Source organism: Nothobranchius furzeri, chromosome 11, assembly GCF_043380555.1.
Source record: "Nothobranchius furzeri strain GRZ-AD chromosome 11, NfurGRZ-RIMD1, whole genome shotgun sequence".
Taxonomy (NCBI): domain Eukaryota; kingdom Metazoa; phylum Chordata; class Actinopteri; order Cyprinodontiformes; family Nothobranchiidae; genus Nothobranchius; species Nothobranchius furzeri.
In genome coordinates, this window is record NC_091751.1 from 35,684,868 (window position 1) to 35,697,688 (window position 12,821).

The 12,821-nt window shown below is 40.8% G+C and overlaps 1 protein-coding gene across 3 annotated transcripts in view; it reads right to left on the minus strand.

Annotated features, from left to right (window-relative positions):
- Positions 1–12,821, minus strand: part of adcy8 (adenylate cyclase 8 (brain)) — a 119,188-nt gene that overhangs the window by 45,903 nt on the left and 60,464 nt on the right. For all 3 annotated transcript variants that reach the window (XM_015956432.3, XM_015956431.3, XM_054747045.2), the window contains exon 3: positions 793–923. In XM_015956432.3, coding sequence (XP_015811918.1) covers positions 793–923 — 131 coding nt within the window. The remainder of the gene's footprint in view (positions 1–792; positions 924–12,821) is intronic.

Sequence of the window (12,821 nt, forward strand, 5' to 3'; positions counted from 1 at the left end):
TAAAGAATCCTCACAGATTCTGGAAGAGTAAACTTTCAATTTGTTTAAGGTTTAAACTGCAGAGAGCTTCATTAATGCAGACCGCCTGATGCTGTATCTGGAGGCTGTTAGTGTCGCTGTTGTCCAGCTTCACACGTTTCATCAGAGCTGTGTGTGTGTGTGTGTGTGTGTGTGAGCGTGTGTGTGTGTGTGTGTCTGTGCCTGTGTGTGTGTGTGTGTGCATGTGTGTATGTGTGTGCCTGTGTGTGTGTGTGTGTGTGTGTGTGTGTGTGTGTGTGTGTGTGTGTGTGTGTGTGTGTGTGTGTGTGCGTGCGTGTGTGCCTGTGTGTGTGTGCCTGTGTGTGTGTGCCTGTGTGTGCATGTGCGTGTGTGCATGTGCTTGTGTGTGTGTGTGCCTGTGTGTGTGTGTGTGTGTGTGTGTGTGTGTGAGTGTGTGTGTGTGTGTGTGTGCGTGTGTGTGCCTGCCTGTGTGTGTGTGTGTGTGTGTGTGTATGTGCGTGTGTGTGTGTGTGTGCGTGCATATGCGTGTGTGTGTGTGTGTGCATGTGCGTGTGTGTATGTGTGTGAGTGTGTGTGTGTGTCTAACATCAGAGGTCTCTGCCCTCCAGAGGAAGGAAACCAGCTTGCATTAACAAAGCTCTCACTCCAGAGGAATAACTTGATATTTTCCTCTTTAAAATTATGACATTTCTCTGAAATGAGAAACCTTTAAAGAAATAAATAATTCCAGTTGTGTTTCTTCTAAACCATCCGGCGTCCACCCGCTCCGGCCCGATGACAGAAGTTCCTCACCTGACATTCTCGTAGCGGTGGATGTAGATTCTGTGGAACTGATGCTGGAGGTGTTCGTCCTCTACATTTGTCATGTCGTTGATCATTTCCAAAACTACAAAACGCGGCAGCACCGATAAGACCAGTCTCTCCTGTGTTGGAGACAAAAAAAAACAGTCAAAATAAACTAATATTTAGATCGTACCTTTGTAACAGAAGTTACAGTGACTGTAGAAACCAAATCATGTCAGATTCTGCTGATCTTTTCTGTGGGGTACCCCAAGGCTCTGTTTTGGGCCCATTCTCGTTTCTGCTGTACATAAACCCTCTTGGACAGATACTTGAGTATTTTCATAATGTCTCTTATCACCTATATGCAGATGATTTTCCGTTGTACAGCTCATTTAAGGATTCTAAGTTCTATAAACTGTCTGAATTACAAGAGTGTCTATCTATGGAACTCAAAAGTATTCAAAATTCAATAAATACATAAGACATTATGAAATAAATATCTACATGAAGAAATACTAGACAATCATGTAATCTGACAATGAAATGATGAAATAACAGAATGTTATATAAAATCTAAGCTCAATATTATGAAATATATTTCATTCTTCTTTAAAAATATCTTTATTAATTTAAAGTTTTTTTTTTCAAAAGTAATTTTTTAATAATAATCCAGATTAATATTGAGCCATTTTTATTTAATTCATCCAGTTTTTATTACATAACTTCTTTTTAACAAAGACAGCTTTAATTCCAAAATAGTGTTTTTTCCCATGGCTGATTCATTTCATAATGAGACTGTACAGCAGAATGTCTCAGTCCGTCGGTCAAGCCAGTGGGTGTCACCTGCAACACCATTGGTTAATCCTTCCACATCGTTTGGTTTTCCTGGATTTCTCTGTAGAACAAGGCTATCCCAGCATGTTTTGCGCACCGGCTGTGGATTTTCATCAGGAAAAGAAAGTGGGGAGAGCTGTGACGTTTTAAACGTAAGTTTGTTTAAAAACTAGCAGTAGAAAACTAAAAAGCTTAAAGCGGTTCTGTTTACAGACATTTTTCGTTTGTGTATTTGTTTTTTAAATTACATTGTAGGCAGAAATATACCAGAACGAGCTTGCATTGCGGGTCCCGTAGTTATTCCCGTGTGTGTGTGTGTGTGTGTGTGTGTGTGTGTGTATGTATGTGTGGCAAATTAAACTTGTCATTTGTTTTAGGAACAACAGAGCCTTTTTATTAAGCTTAGAGGTGAAGAGTGAAGCCGTCTACTCATGAGTACAGTAGTTCTTCTGTGTTCTGCTGTGAAAAGTAGTTTTACATTCAGGGATTTACACAGCTGACACGTTTTAATAAAGGTAAAAATTGTTTGCGTGAAGAATATATATTTTATCTTCTCATGTGGATAAATGTAAAAATGTGTTTATTGCATTTTGTCACCTGTGGTCTCTGATTTTCTCTGTTTAGGACTGCAGGTGTCCAGGGTCAGGAGAGGCTTTACCTGGTGGTCCTCTTGGGAGAGAGGCCTTCTACGGTCATCATGTTAATGTTATTTAGTTGTTTGATATTTGAACACATTTCTTAAAACAAATACTAACTGATAACATTTTCTGGTCATTGATTTTATCACCAGTTTTATTCATTTCAGATGTTTTTGAACATGTTACAAGAACAGAAAATGAAAAGATGGTAAGGAGACAAGATTATTTATAATTCATTACAATTATTTACAGATCAAAACCAGTATGGACCAGTTATGTACGGTTAAAGCAGGATTAACCTGAGTGACTCTTCCTGGATCATTTATTTAAACTGAGTGAACAGGAAATCTTTGGCAGTGTAGCTGGATCTGCTGCAGGAGGATCCAGACAGGATGGAGGGCTGGAGCAGACACATGGCTGAAAGTTTCTGGCCAGAGGGTGGAACATCATACAGGACGGTCTGCAGAGAGAGCTTTGGGACGCTTCCTCTCACTGTCCACTCCATCGTCCATCTACAGGGACTGCTGGGCTGGCTCAGACGACGGCTGTTACAGTTCTATGAATGACTTGCCTGTTAACAATAGTGGTGGTCTGATGGTACCTCCTCCAGGACAGAGCACCACTGACCTCCTCCACACACATCTTCCTCAGGCTCATCCTCCAGGGCCACAACTTCACTAGCACAGAGGCAGATGTGCAGCATAGCACTGTAATAGATTAAAAAAGTTTTTTTATTGAAAAATGTAAAACAAAGCATAACCTGCAGTACACTGATTCTGTTCAGTTTAAAGAAAAGCAGCAGGGAATAGTTAAATAAAAACTACAGAGAATTTACAGAGAATTTACATTTTTAAGACAGATCTAATCATTGTTAGGCTAAACGTTTTACCCCCATTTGATGCAACATAAGAAGTTCTAAGGTCCAGTTAACATTAGAAAATGTCCTACTGCATTCAACATTTTTAATGCATTTGGTTTATATTAATTACCTACACAATAACACTCTGTAGAAATGTGTTGTGTACATTTAACCAGTTCATTCTGTAGCTTAAAACATACATGAAATGATCCAAAGTTAACATGTAAGTCCTGAAAGCTTCTAGAATAAACAAAATTACTTTACCTGAAAACAGTTGTGAACAAACGCTGCTGAAGGAGGTGAAGCTGTTGTAGCTCCTTAAGTGTTCCTGCTCGATTTTCGCTAGCTTTAGCATTTTCCCTTTGCGTGTAGCTGCCGCCACGGCTGTGACGGGACCTATGGGCCACAAAGCTGCTAGGATCCGGTCTTAGCGGTCGAGCAATGACCCGGCCTTGCTAGACCGGCGAGGACCCATACTCATAAGCATCCTGCCCATGGATTTGGACACACAAGCACCGTGTCCATACATTTTGAGTGATTGCTTTTGTCTGACTGAATTAGCAGCCAATGACACATTGGCTCCACCCCGTTAGTCTTGACTGATGGACTGAGACATTCTGCTGTAAAGTCTAATTGTTTGAATGCTGTAAAGCCAGCTTTCCTCCATTTAAACCCCTTTAAAAAGGCACCTGTGGCCAACAGACAGCTGAAATGTTCTCTTCACATCTGCTAGAACATTTGTGGTAGGCACACAAGATTTCACACACATGACCACCAAAGCCTTCTGCCGCTCACGCTCTTTGAATTTTTCAAATCGGTGCTGTACGTTTTGAATGGTGATGAGAAGTTTGACAGGTCCAATTTCACTTCTGAAGGACAGATTTAAAGGCTTCTCTCATTAACAAGAATACAACTGCGGGCCTCCAACAGCTGGGGAAAAGGCGGGAAAACAGGGCTTCTCTCTGATTGGTTGAGAGTGTTCAACCATTTTCTGTCCAAGCAGGATCGAGCACCCACACATATGATACATCAAATCGACCAGCTTGGTCTCAGGAATCTTGTATTAAATTTTAAATGCGTTATCTGTTACCATGGTAACACAACTACATAAGGATATCCCCAAACAAGTCTCATTGAAATCAATGTGAAAAGCTTAATATCAAGCCTATAACATACTGCCGTTTCTTATCTTTCTGAGCTCTATACACTTAAAACTGGCAACATAGCTGACATTTTAACACTAGTCAGAAGGCAGGAACCGCCCCCTCCTCCTTTGCTGCTCTCTCATTGGCTGAGAGTTTTCAATCATCTTCTGCCTAAAAGGAAACATGCACCCACACATATGATACATCAATTAAACCTGCTTGGTCCCAGGAGTCTTGTATTAACTTGATATTGTGTTCTGCGTTACCATGGCAACGTGCTTAGCAACAACCTTTAACAACATTTTAGACACAACTGTATCAACATACTTTAATATAGAAATGTTATTCAAAAGCAAGCCCCCACAATGCGGCTCAAAAATTGAAGCAATCCCGGAAGTACCAAAAATTGCAGTTCCACCCTCATCCGCTGGGGGCTGGTGTCAGAAGCGAGCAAATCCTCATTGACTCCCATGTTAAAAATACCAATTTCACAGCAGAAATAAACATGTTTACAGCCTGGTACCAAAACATGTTTTTGGTTTAAATTATCTAGTTTACACTAGTGTTGTCAAAAAAATCAACACCTAGATATAAATCGATACTGAAAGTGGTACCTAAATTAGATATTCCATCCCTGTGGTATCGATATTATGGAGTCTCACATATACACAGCCTTCTTCAAGTACACCGACACGCACGACAGCTAGATGCCGTAAAGCAGCCTCCGCCTCCTGGACAAACAGAAGAAGACGACGCCGCATGGCTACATTGCAATTTCCTGCACGAGTTGTCTCTGATCCAAGTTTAGTTAACAATGGCAACAGCAAATTCGGGAGGCGCTTCACAGCCCAACTTAATCGACAACACAAAGCGCAAAAGTGCAGTGTGGAAACACTTTAGATACAAGGCTGATGAGTCGGGGAAAGCAAGAGACCATGACACACCCGTTTGCAAGGAGTGCTACAAAGAGATCGCTACGAAGTCAAGCAGCACAACTAATTTGGCCAAGCATCTGAGAGACCGACACCCCAAACTGCATGATGAAATGAAACAGGTGTCTAAAATTTATTAAATCTAGTAAGAATGTGTCTAATTGCACCAACAAATTTGAGCTCACGTATTAGTATTAGCTAAGCTAGCATACCAAGTCCAACACGTAGTTGTATATTCTCGCTTATGTGCTTAAAGGAAAACTCCCGTTTATTGCAACACAGACTTAATTTCTAGCATGCAGTACGTTTGTTTACTCACGCTGACAACTTTGGTGCTACTTGGATTCCCCGGGGTATTTCGATCCATTGGCGAATCGCCATCAGTGTATATCCATATAACGGGTGTGGACGGGCACCCATGGTACAGCCTCGAAATAAGACATCATCTGCCGGCTGGTTCTCCCCTCCCCGCAGCTCGGCGCATCTCTGTCTGATCACGGCTTCTGTCTGCTGTGTGGGCTGCCGGCTTGTGGAGCTCTGGATGGAAACCGATGTTTTCCACCCGGTTCTCCCCTCCCCGCAGCTCGGCGCATCTCTGTCTGATCGCGGCTTCAGTCTGCTGCGTGGGCTGCTGGCTTGTGGAGCTCTCGGATGGAAACCGATGTTTTCCACCCGGTTCTCCCCAGCGGCAGCTCTGCACATGTCAGATCGCAGCGGCGCTTGTCTGCTGTGTGGCTGCCGGTGTGTGGAGCTCTCGGAGACCTCTGTGTTCCACCCGGTTTTACCCAGCGGTCAGCCCAGCGTATCTCTGACTCAGAAGCTCTGGTGTTGTGCACAGTTAACTCTGGTTGTAGCTAGGTTGCTACCTCCGTTAGCTTAGCTCCCACCTCCGCTTTAGCTTTGGGTTAGCTTCAGGTTAGCTTGTAGCTAGTTCGACCGGGTGTCGTCAGTTGATCCCAGCCTTACAGCCCCACCCTCAGCTCCACCTCTCTTCCCTTTTGTGGAGTTGTCTGGGCTTGACGGGACCTGTGACACGGTCAAAATGGCCGTGGTGGCCACCTCCCATTTGTCCTCAAAAACGTGTTATTGGAGTCTATGGAAACCCATTGTCCAATATTTATATGTCGATGTTCAAAAGTTTAAGAGTCATGTGACATTGTACATTGCTTTATTAAAGCAGACTCCTGTCAACTGTTACCATGGCAACACAAGGAACTACAAATCACTTTAACCAAGTCTCATAGGAATGAATATAAAAAGCGTAATATTGAGCCAATAACAGACTTCTGTTTTTGATCTTTTTGAACTATCTGTACTTAAAACTAGAAACAAGTTAAATTTGATTGACCGTCAGAAGGTGGGAAAGTGCCCCGCTCCCTCCCAGCTCCCTGATTGGTTGAGAGAGGTCAATCATCTTCTGGCTAAATGGAATTACACACCTACTTATGTGAGACATCAAATTGATTGGCTCTGCCTAAGGAATCCATCCATCCACATATAAATCCATACATTCTTCTTTCCATCCATCCATCCATCCATCCATCCATCCATCCATCTATCCATCCATCCATCCATCCATCCATCCATCCATCCATCCATCCAAGGTCCATCCATCATTTCATTCATCCAACCAGTCATCAATTCCATACCAAGTCTGAACATATGTTATTCTCTCAGTTTCAGATATCAGTAAATGTTTCTAAATTCACAGTTCAGCCAATTGTAAAAATGTACCTATTAAAGTATTCTCACTCAAATGCCAGCTGTTTAAACATTTCAACTTTTGAGTTTTTAATCAATGTTCAAAGATTAAACTTTTCAGCTGTTCAGCTTATTTTTTGTCCATTCTCCACCTATATTCTGAGCTTTATTACACTTGTTGGTGATTTTTGCTTCTAAATCTTTAAATACATTCAGCTCATTTTCACAGTTTAGCTTAGTTTCAGCTTCACTTCAGCTATTCAGCAGCTTCAGCAATCAGTTTCCAAATTTAGCATATGCTGCTAATTTCACAGTTCAGCTAAATGAAAAAATTAAACTGCTAAACTTGTCCTACTGAAATAACTGGTGTTTAGACAGTTTAGCTGTCCAGATTTTTATACAATGTTCACAGATTTCCGTTTTCTGCTGTTTAGGATCATTTTTCTATATAATTCAATAAATTTTTGGCTTAATTTGCTTGTTAGTGATTTTTGCTTCTACACCTTTCAACACATTCAGCTCATTTTGACAATTTTGCTTAGTTTCAGCTTCAGTTCAGCTGTTCAGCAACTTCAGCTTACAGTTTAGGCTATCCAGCATTCAAACAGCATTTCTGCAAGAAATGCAATTTTTTTCTATTATGAAATAAATCAGCCATGGGAAAAAACACTATTATGGAATAAAAGCTGTCTTTGTTAAAAAGACGTTATGTAATAAAAACTGAATGAATTAAATAAAAATGGCTCAATGTTAATTTGGATTATTATGAAAAAATGACTTTTGAAAAAACTTTATATTAATAAAGACATTTTAAAAGAAGAATGAAAAATATTTCATAATATTGAGCTTAGATTTTACATAACATTCTGGTATTTCATCATTTCATTGTCAGCTGGTCTGTCAGCTAGCCTCGTTAGCCAGTGGCTGACGAGGCTAGCTGACAGACCATGCCGGCTTCACAACCAGCGGCCCTTAATGCTGATAAGATGCCACCTAAGAGGAGCAACAATAATGAGGAGGAACTGGAAGACATAAAGAAATCACTAAACTTTATGTCAGAAGAAATAACAATTTCAAAACAACAAAAGCTGATAATTTAATGGATGATATTAAAGAACTAAGAAGGCTGAGCGAGAACAAGGACAAGAAGATCACTATGCTGGAAGGAAGAGTGTCAGATCTGGAACAATATACAAGCGTAAATTATGTGATAGTGACAGGACTGGAAACCAAGAATCAAACATATGAACGGATGGCAGCTTCAGAAAAAGGACAGCCACCTGAGCAAGAACTACGCACTCTGGAAGAGCAGATAATGACTTTCTTCAACAGCAAGGGTATTGAAATGGACAGTAATAATATTGAGGGATGCCATCCTCTTCCAATGAAAAACAAAAAGCAATTACCTGCCATTATCATTCGTTTTGCTAATAGAAAACAGAAAAAATTACTGCTCAAACAAGGAAGAAAGCTAAGAGGTACAAATGTATATTTAAATGAACACCTAATCAGGAAAAATGCAGACATAACAAGACAAGCAAGAGTTTTGAGAAATCAGAAGAAAATACAGGCAACTTGGACATCAGACTGTAAAATATTCATTAAGTTAAATAACACCAGAGCAGGCTAAGGTTCTAGTCATCAAAGAGATGACGGAACTAGAAAAATATAACTGATGAATCAGTAATCAAATTAGAGCGAAATATGAGGGGAAGATCTAAGATGCACAACCAACTCAGATGGCTGACAGTTTACAACTGACAACTCATATGGATAATGAAAATAAGTTATTGGGGTATGATAGCAATATTGATCCTGATTGTAATTTCTTTAACAGTAACACAAATGAATGCAATTATTATTCAAATGAGCAACTTAAAAAGACAATCAAGGTAGAAAAGAGTATAACAATGGTTCACTTTAATAGTCGAAGATTATATGCAAACTTTCAAGCCATAAAAGACTACATAACTCAGTTTGAACAGCCATTCAAGGTAATAGCCATCTCAGAGACCTGGATAACTCCTGGAAAAGAAGAAGACTTTAAAATAAATGGATGTGAATTTCTTCATGTAGACAGGGTCATCAAGAAAGGAGGGGGTGTGGCACTTTACATTAATAAAAACCTAAAATATGAAAGAATGGGAAGAATGACGACTGTTGTTGATGGAGTAATGGAATGTTTAACAGTGGAAATAAGTATTGAAAAAGGGAAAAACTTAATTGTCAGTTGTATATACAGAACACCAGGATCCAAGATTGAGATATTTAAGGATTATATGGAGGAATTATTTACAAATGTAAATCAGAAAAGAATGTTTATTTGTGGGGATTTTAATATCGACCGATTGAATCCAAATCATAATAAGAGTACTAAAGAATTTATTGATTCCATGTACAGCATGGGTTTATTTCCACTGATAACAAGACTGACCAGAATAGCATCTCATTGTGCAATTCTAATAGATAATATAGTTACATATATAATAAAAGAAAATATAAAAAGTGAGCTGTTAATCAACGATATAACTGACCATTTACCAGTCTTTGCGTCTTATAATTGCCACCATAAAGTGAACAATGATGGGCACAAGATTATGTACAAAAGAATAAGAACAGAGAAGACATAAAACTGTCTTAGAAATGAGCTCTTAAAAAACATTTGGAACATGGTATATGAACAAACAGAAGTTAACGAAGCGTATGAAGTATTTTTAAGAACATTTAACACATTACTTGATAAAAACTGCCCAGTAATTGAAATCAACAGGAAACACAACTACCGTAAATCCTCTAATACAGGCCCGGGCCTGTATTTGACTCAAGCTCACCAAGCTCCAGGCCTTTATTGGAAGGAGGGCCAGTAATAGAGGCAGGCCTCTATTTCTAATTGAGCAAAATGAACTAATGGTTCGCTGTAGTTTTTGACAATTAAAATTGCGCCCACATTTTCAAAGTTAAACACATTTCTTTTAACAACGGTAGTTTCTGCTTCAGCTATCTCCCCCCTCCCCCTGCGCAGCGGCCGCAAACTCACGGATGCGCCTGCAGCCTCTCGGAGTTCCTGCTGCTCTAAACATTAAAATAATTATTTCATTTTCTGTTCCTCACTTCTGATTACCTTCAATGGTGTCTGTTTGTTGCAACAGCAGGTACAAAAACTAACTTGTTTTTATTTGACTATTTTTCTGTCCTGTCTGTTTATCATCTTCCTGCATCTCCTCTCAATCCTAAAGAAAAACTGCTACCTGGGTTCATATATATTCACCTTATGAGTTACCTTTGAACTGCAGTTCTAAAAGATCTACCGACCGCAAAAACAGCGGAGCGCTCGCTGTTTGGCGGCCGCATCAGTGATCAGTGTGTTGGAGGACAAGGTGATGCGCGCAGCGCCCCGCTCCACAGCATGCAGCGAAACGCATCAGGCGCAAATAAAAGACAGAAAACATTAAAGGAAATGAACCAACATGAACGATCGCGTGTTAAATTAGTTTTTGAGGTGGTGACACCTGATTGTTACTGTGGCCGTGCTCAGGAGGCAGATCTACCGACCGCGAAAACAGCGGAGCGCTCCCTGCTTGCCGGCCGCATCAGTGATCTGTGCGTCGGAGGACAAGTTGATGCGCCCCGCTCCACAGCAGCGATACACATCAGGCGCAAATAAAAGACAGAAAACATTAAAGGAAATGAACTGACATGAACGATCGCGTGTCAGTACCTACGGTCTGGCACAGTGCGTTGCCCCCCCCGAGCGCAGGAGCTTGTCACCTGCTGACAGCAGGCTGCTGTCTTTTCCGAGGGCTGCATCTTGCCGGTCATTACCACGTGACAGCGACTAGTCGACGACAGGCATAAAAAGTCACTATAGTGAAGTTGTCTAGTTCATACACCCCCTACTGCTGCTCTCCAGAGTGTTCTGCAGCATAATCAGCACGTTCTCTTTGAACTTGATAGTGTAATGACCTGGCTGGGGTTGTAAGCCAGGTGCATTCTGGGTATTGTGTTATATGTGTTTCCTATCGTTCTGCTAGTTCCTATGTGCTGATTTGCGTGTTGTGTGAGTGTTATGTAAGCCACAGGGAAGGTGATGTGTGTTCTGTGGAGCGGGTTGAATTAGCATGGTTAACTGACACCGTGACTCTGTGTGGTAGGAGCGTGATAGAGGATGTGTCTGTAGCGTTACAAAGCGTTGAAGAAAAAGCCTAATAAAGGTCTGCGTGAACTTCGACTTCCTTCTGCTGGTTGATTTGGGGACTATAACCCTGCCGCTGGGACGCTCATAATTGCTTGTAACCACATTCCACCCGGCCACAATAAGAGACCGGCCATTATTTACCTCCACTGACTCCGGCACCGGCCAAAATTGGAGACCCGGCCTTTAAATGAATACCGGCCTGTATTAGAGGATTTACGGTATGCAGGAAGACCATGGATGACCAAAGGACTACAAAATGCCAGCAAAAAAACGAATACCCTATATCGAGAATTCGTAAAAAAGAGAACAATAGAAACTGAAAGGAAGGATTAAAAATGACAACAATTAATTTACAAATATAATGAGATCATGTAAAAGAGAGTATTTCATTAAAAGGTTACAGCATAATAAAGATAACACAAGAGGTATATGGAAGGTTTTAAACAGCATAATCAAAAATGAATCGAGGAATAATGATCACCCTGGGTACTTTATGGAAGGGACAAGAAGCATTAATAATAGGAAGGAGATAGTAAATGGTTTTAATTAATTCTTTGTAAACATAGGGCCAAAACTGGCAGAAGAAATAAAGTTGATGGAATAGAAAGGGACACTGGTGAAAATATTGAAAGGAATAGAAGCTGAATGTTTTTGAGAGCAGTGGAAGAGAAAGAGATCTATGACATAGTTAGAGAACTTAAGAACAAAACCAGCACAGATTGGAATATTGATATGGTAACAGTAAAAACAGTTATTGATGGTATTGTAAAACCATTAACATATATATTCAACTTGTCATTTCAAAAAGGGGTTTTTCCATAAGATATGAAAGTTGCTAAAGTTATTCCCATTTACAAAACCGGTGAAAGGCATCATTTTACAAACTATAGACCAGTGTTGATTAGAGGTGGGAAAAATGATCGATTCTAAGATGCATCGCGATTCAGCCGTGCATGATTCCGCATCGATGCAGCAACGTGACATAATGAGATTCTCTCCCTATGTCTATGTCGGGGGTCGGCAACCGCGGCTCTGGAGCCGCATGCGGCTCTTCCATCCATCTGATGCGGCTCTCTGTGCTTGTAAAATAATGAATGGATATTTAAATAAAAAGCTTTATATTTTACTGCATTAATTTTACATCTGTATGCCAATTCTAAATGTAAAGATTGTCTGTGTGAACCTGAACAGTTCCAACCCGGTCTTACTGTGAGACTGGGTTGACGCGTCACGCTTGTGCGTAATCTTATGCGTGTTCTGAGCTGACGAGGATGTGAGATTCTGGGATTCTCCTCAGCTCCTGGATGTGTCGCCACATTGGAGACAGGAACAAGTGCTATTCAGCCAAAGTTTCATCATCAGGGAACATTTTCTAAGCGACAAGTCTCGCTTCAGTCGGAGGAATCTGCATGCGCCTGGTTCTGCGACGTGCTCCAAGCCCCTCTCCACATCTTCAGCTCACTGTGCGCCGTACGTACGCGCTGACAGCGAGCTGCGCTGAGCTCCGTGTCCAGCTCAGATGGGAATCAAGTGATTTAGCTACATCTGCGATGTGCGAAACGAATAAAGTGTCAGTTCGTCTGCATGCGTCGGGGTAATTCTTTCTATTCTTTCTCCGTCAAAATAAATAGTCAAAAACGGGAAATATTCGGTCAACACAACACAAGCCCTGCTTTTAACTGTTTTGTTTTCTTGTGAAAATAGATAAAATTAAACTTGATTAACACCAGAGGC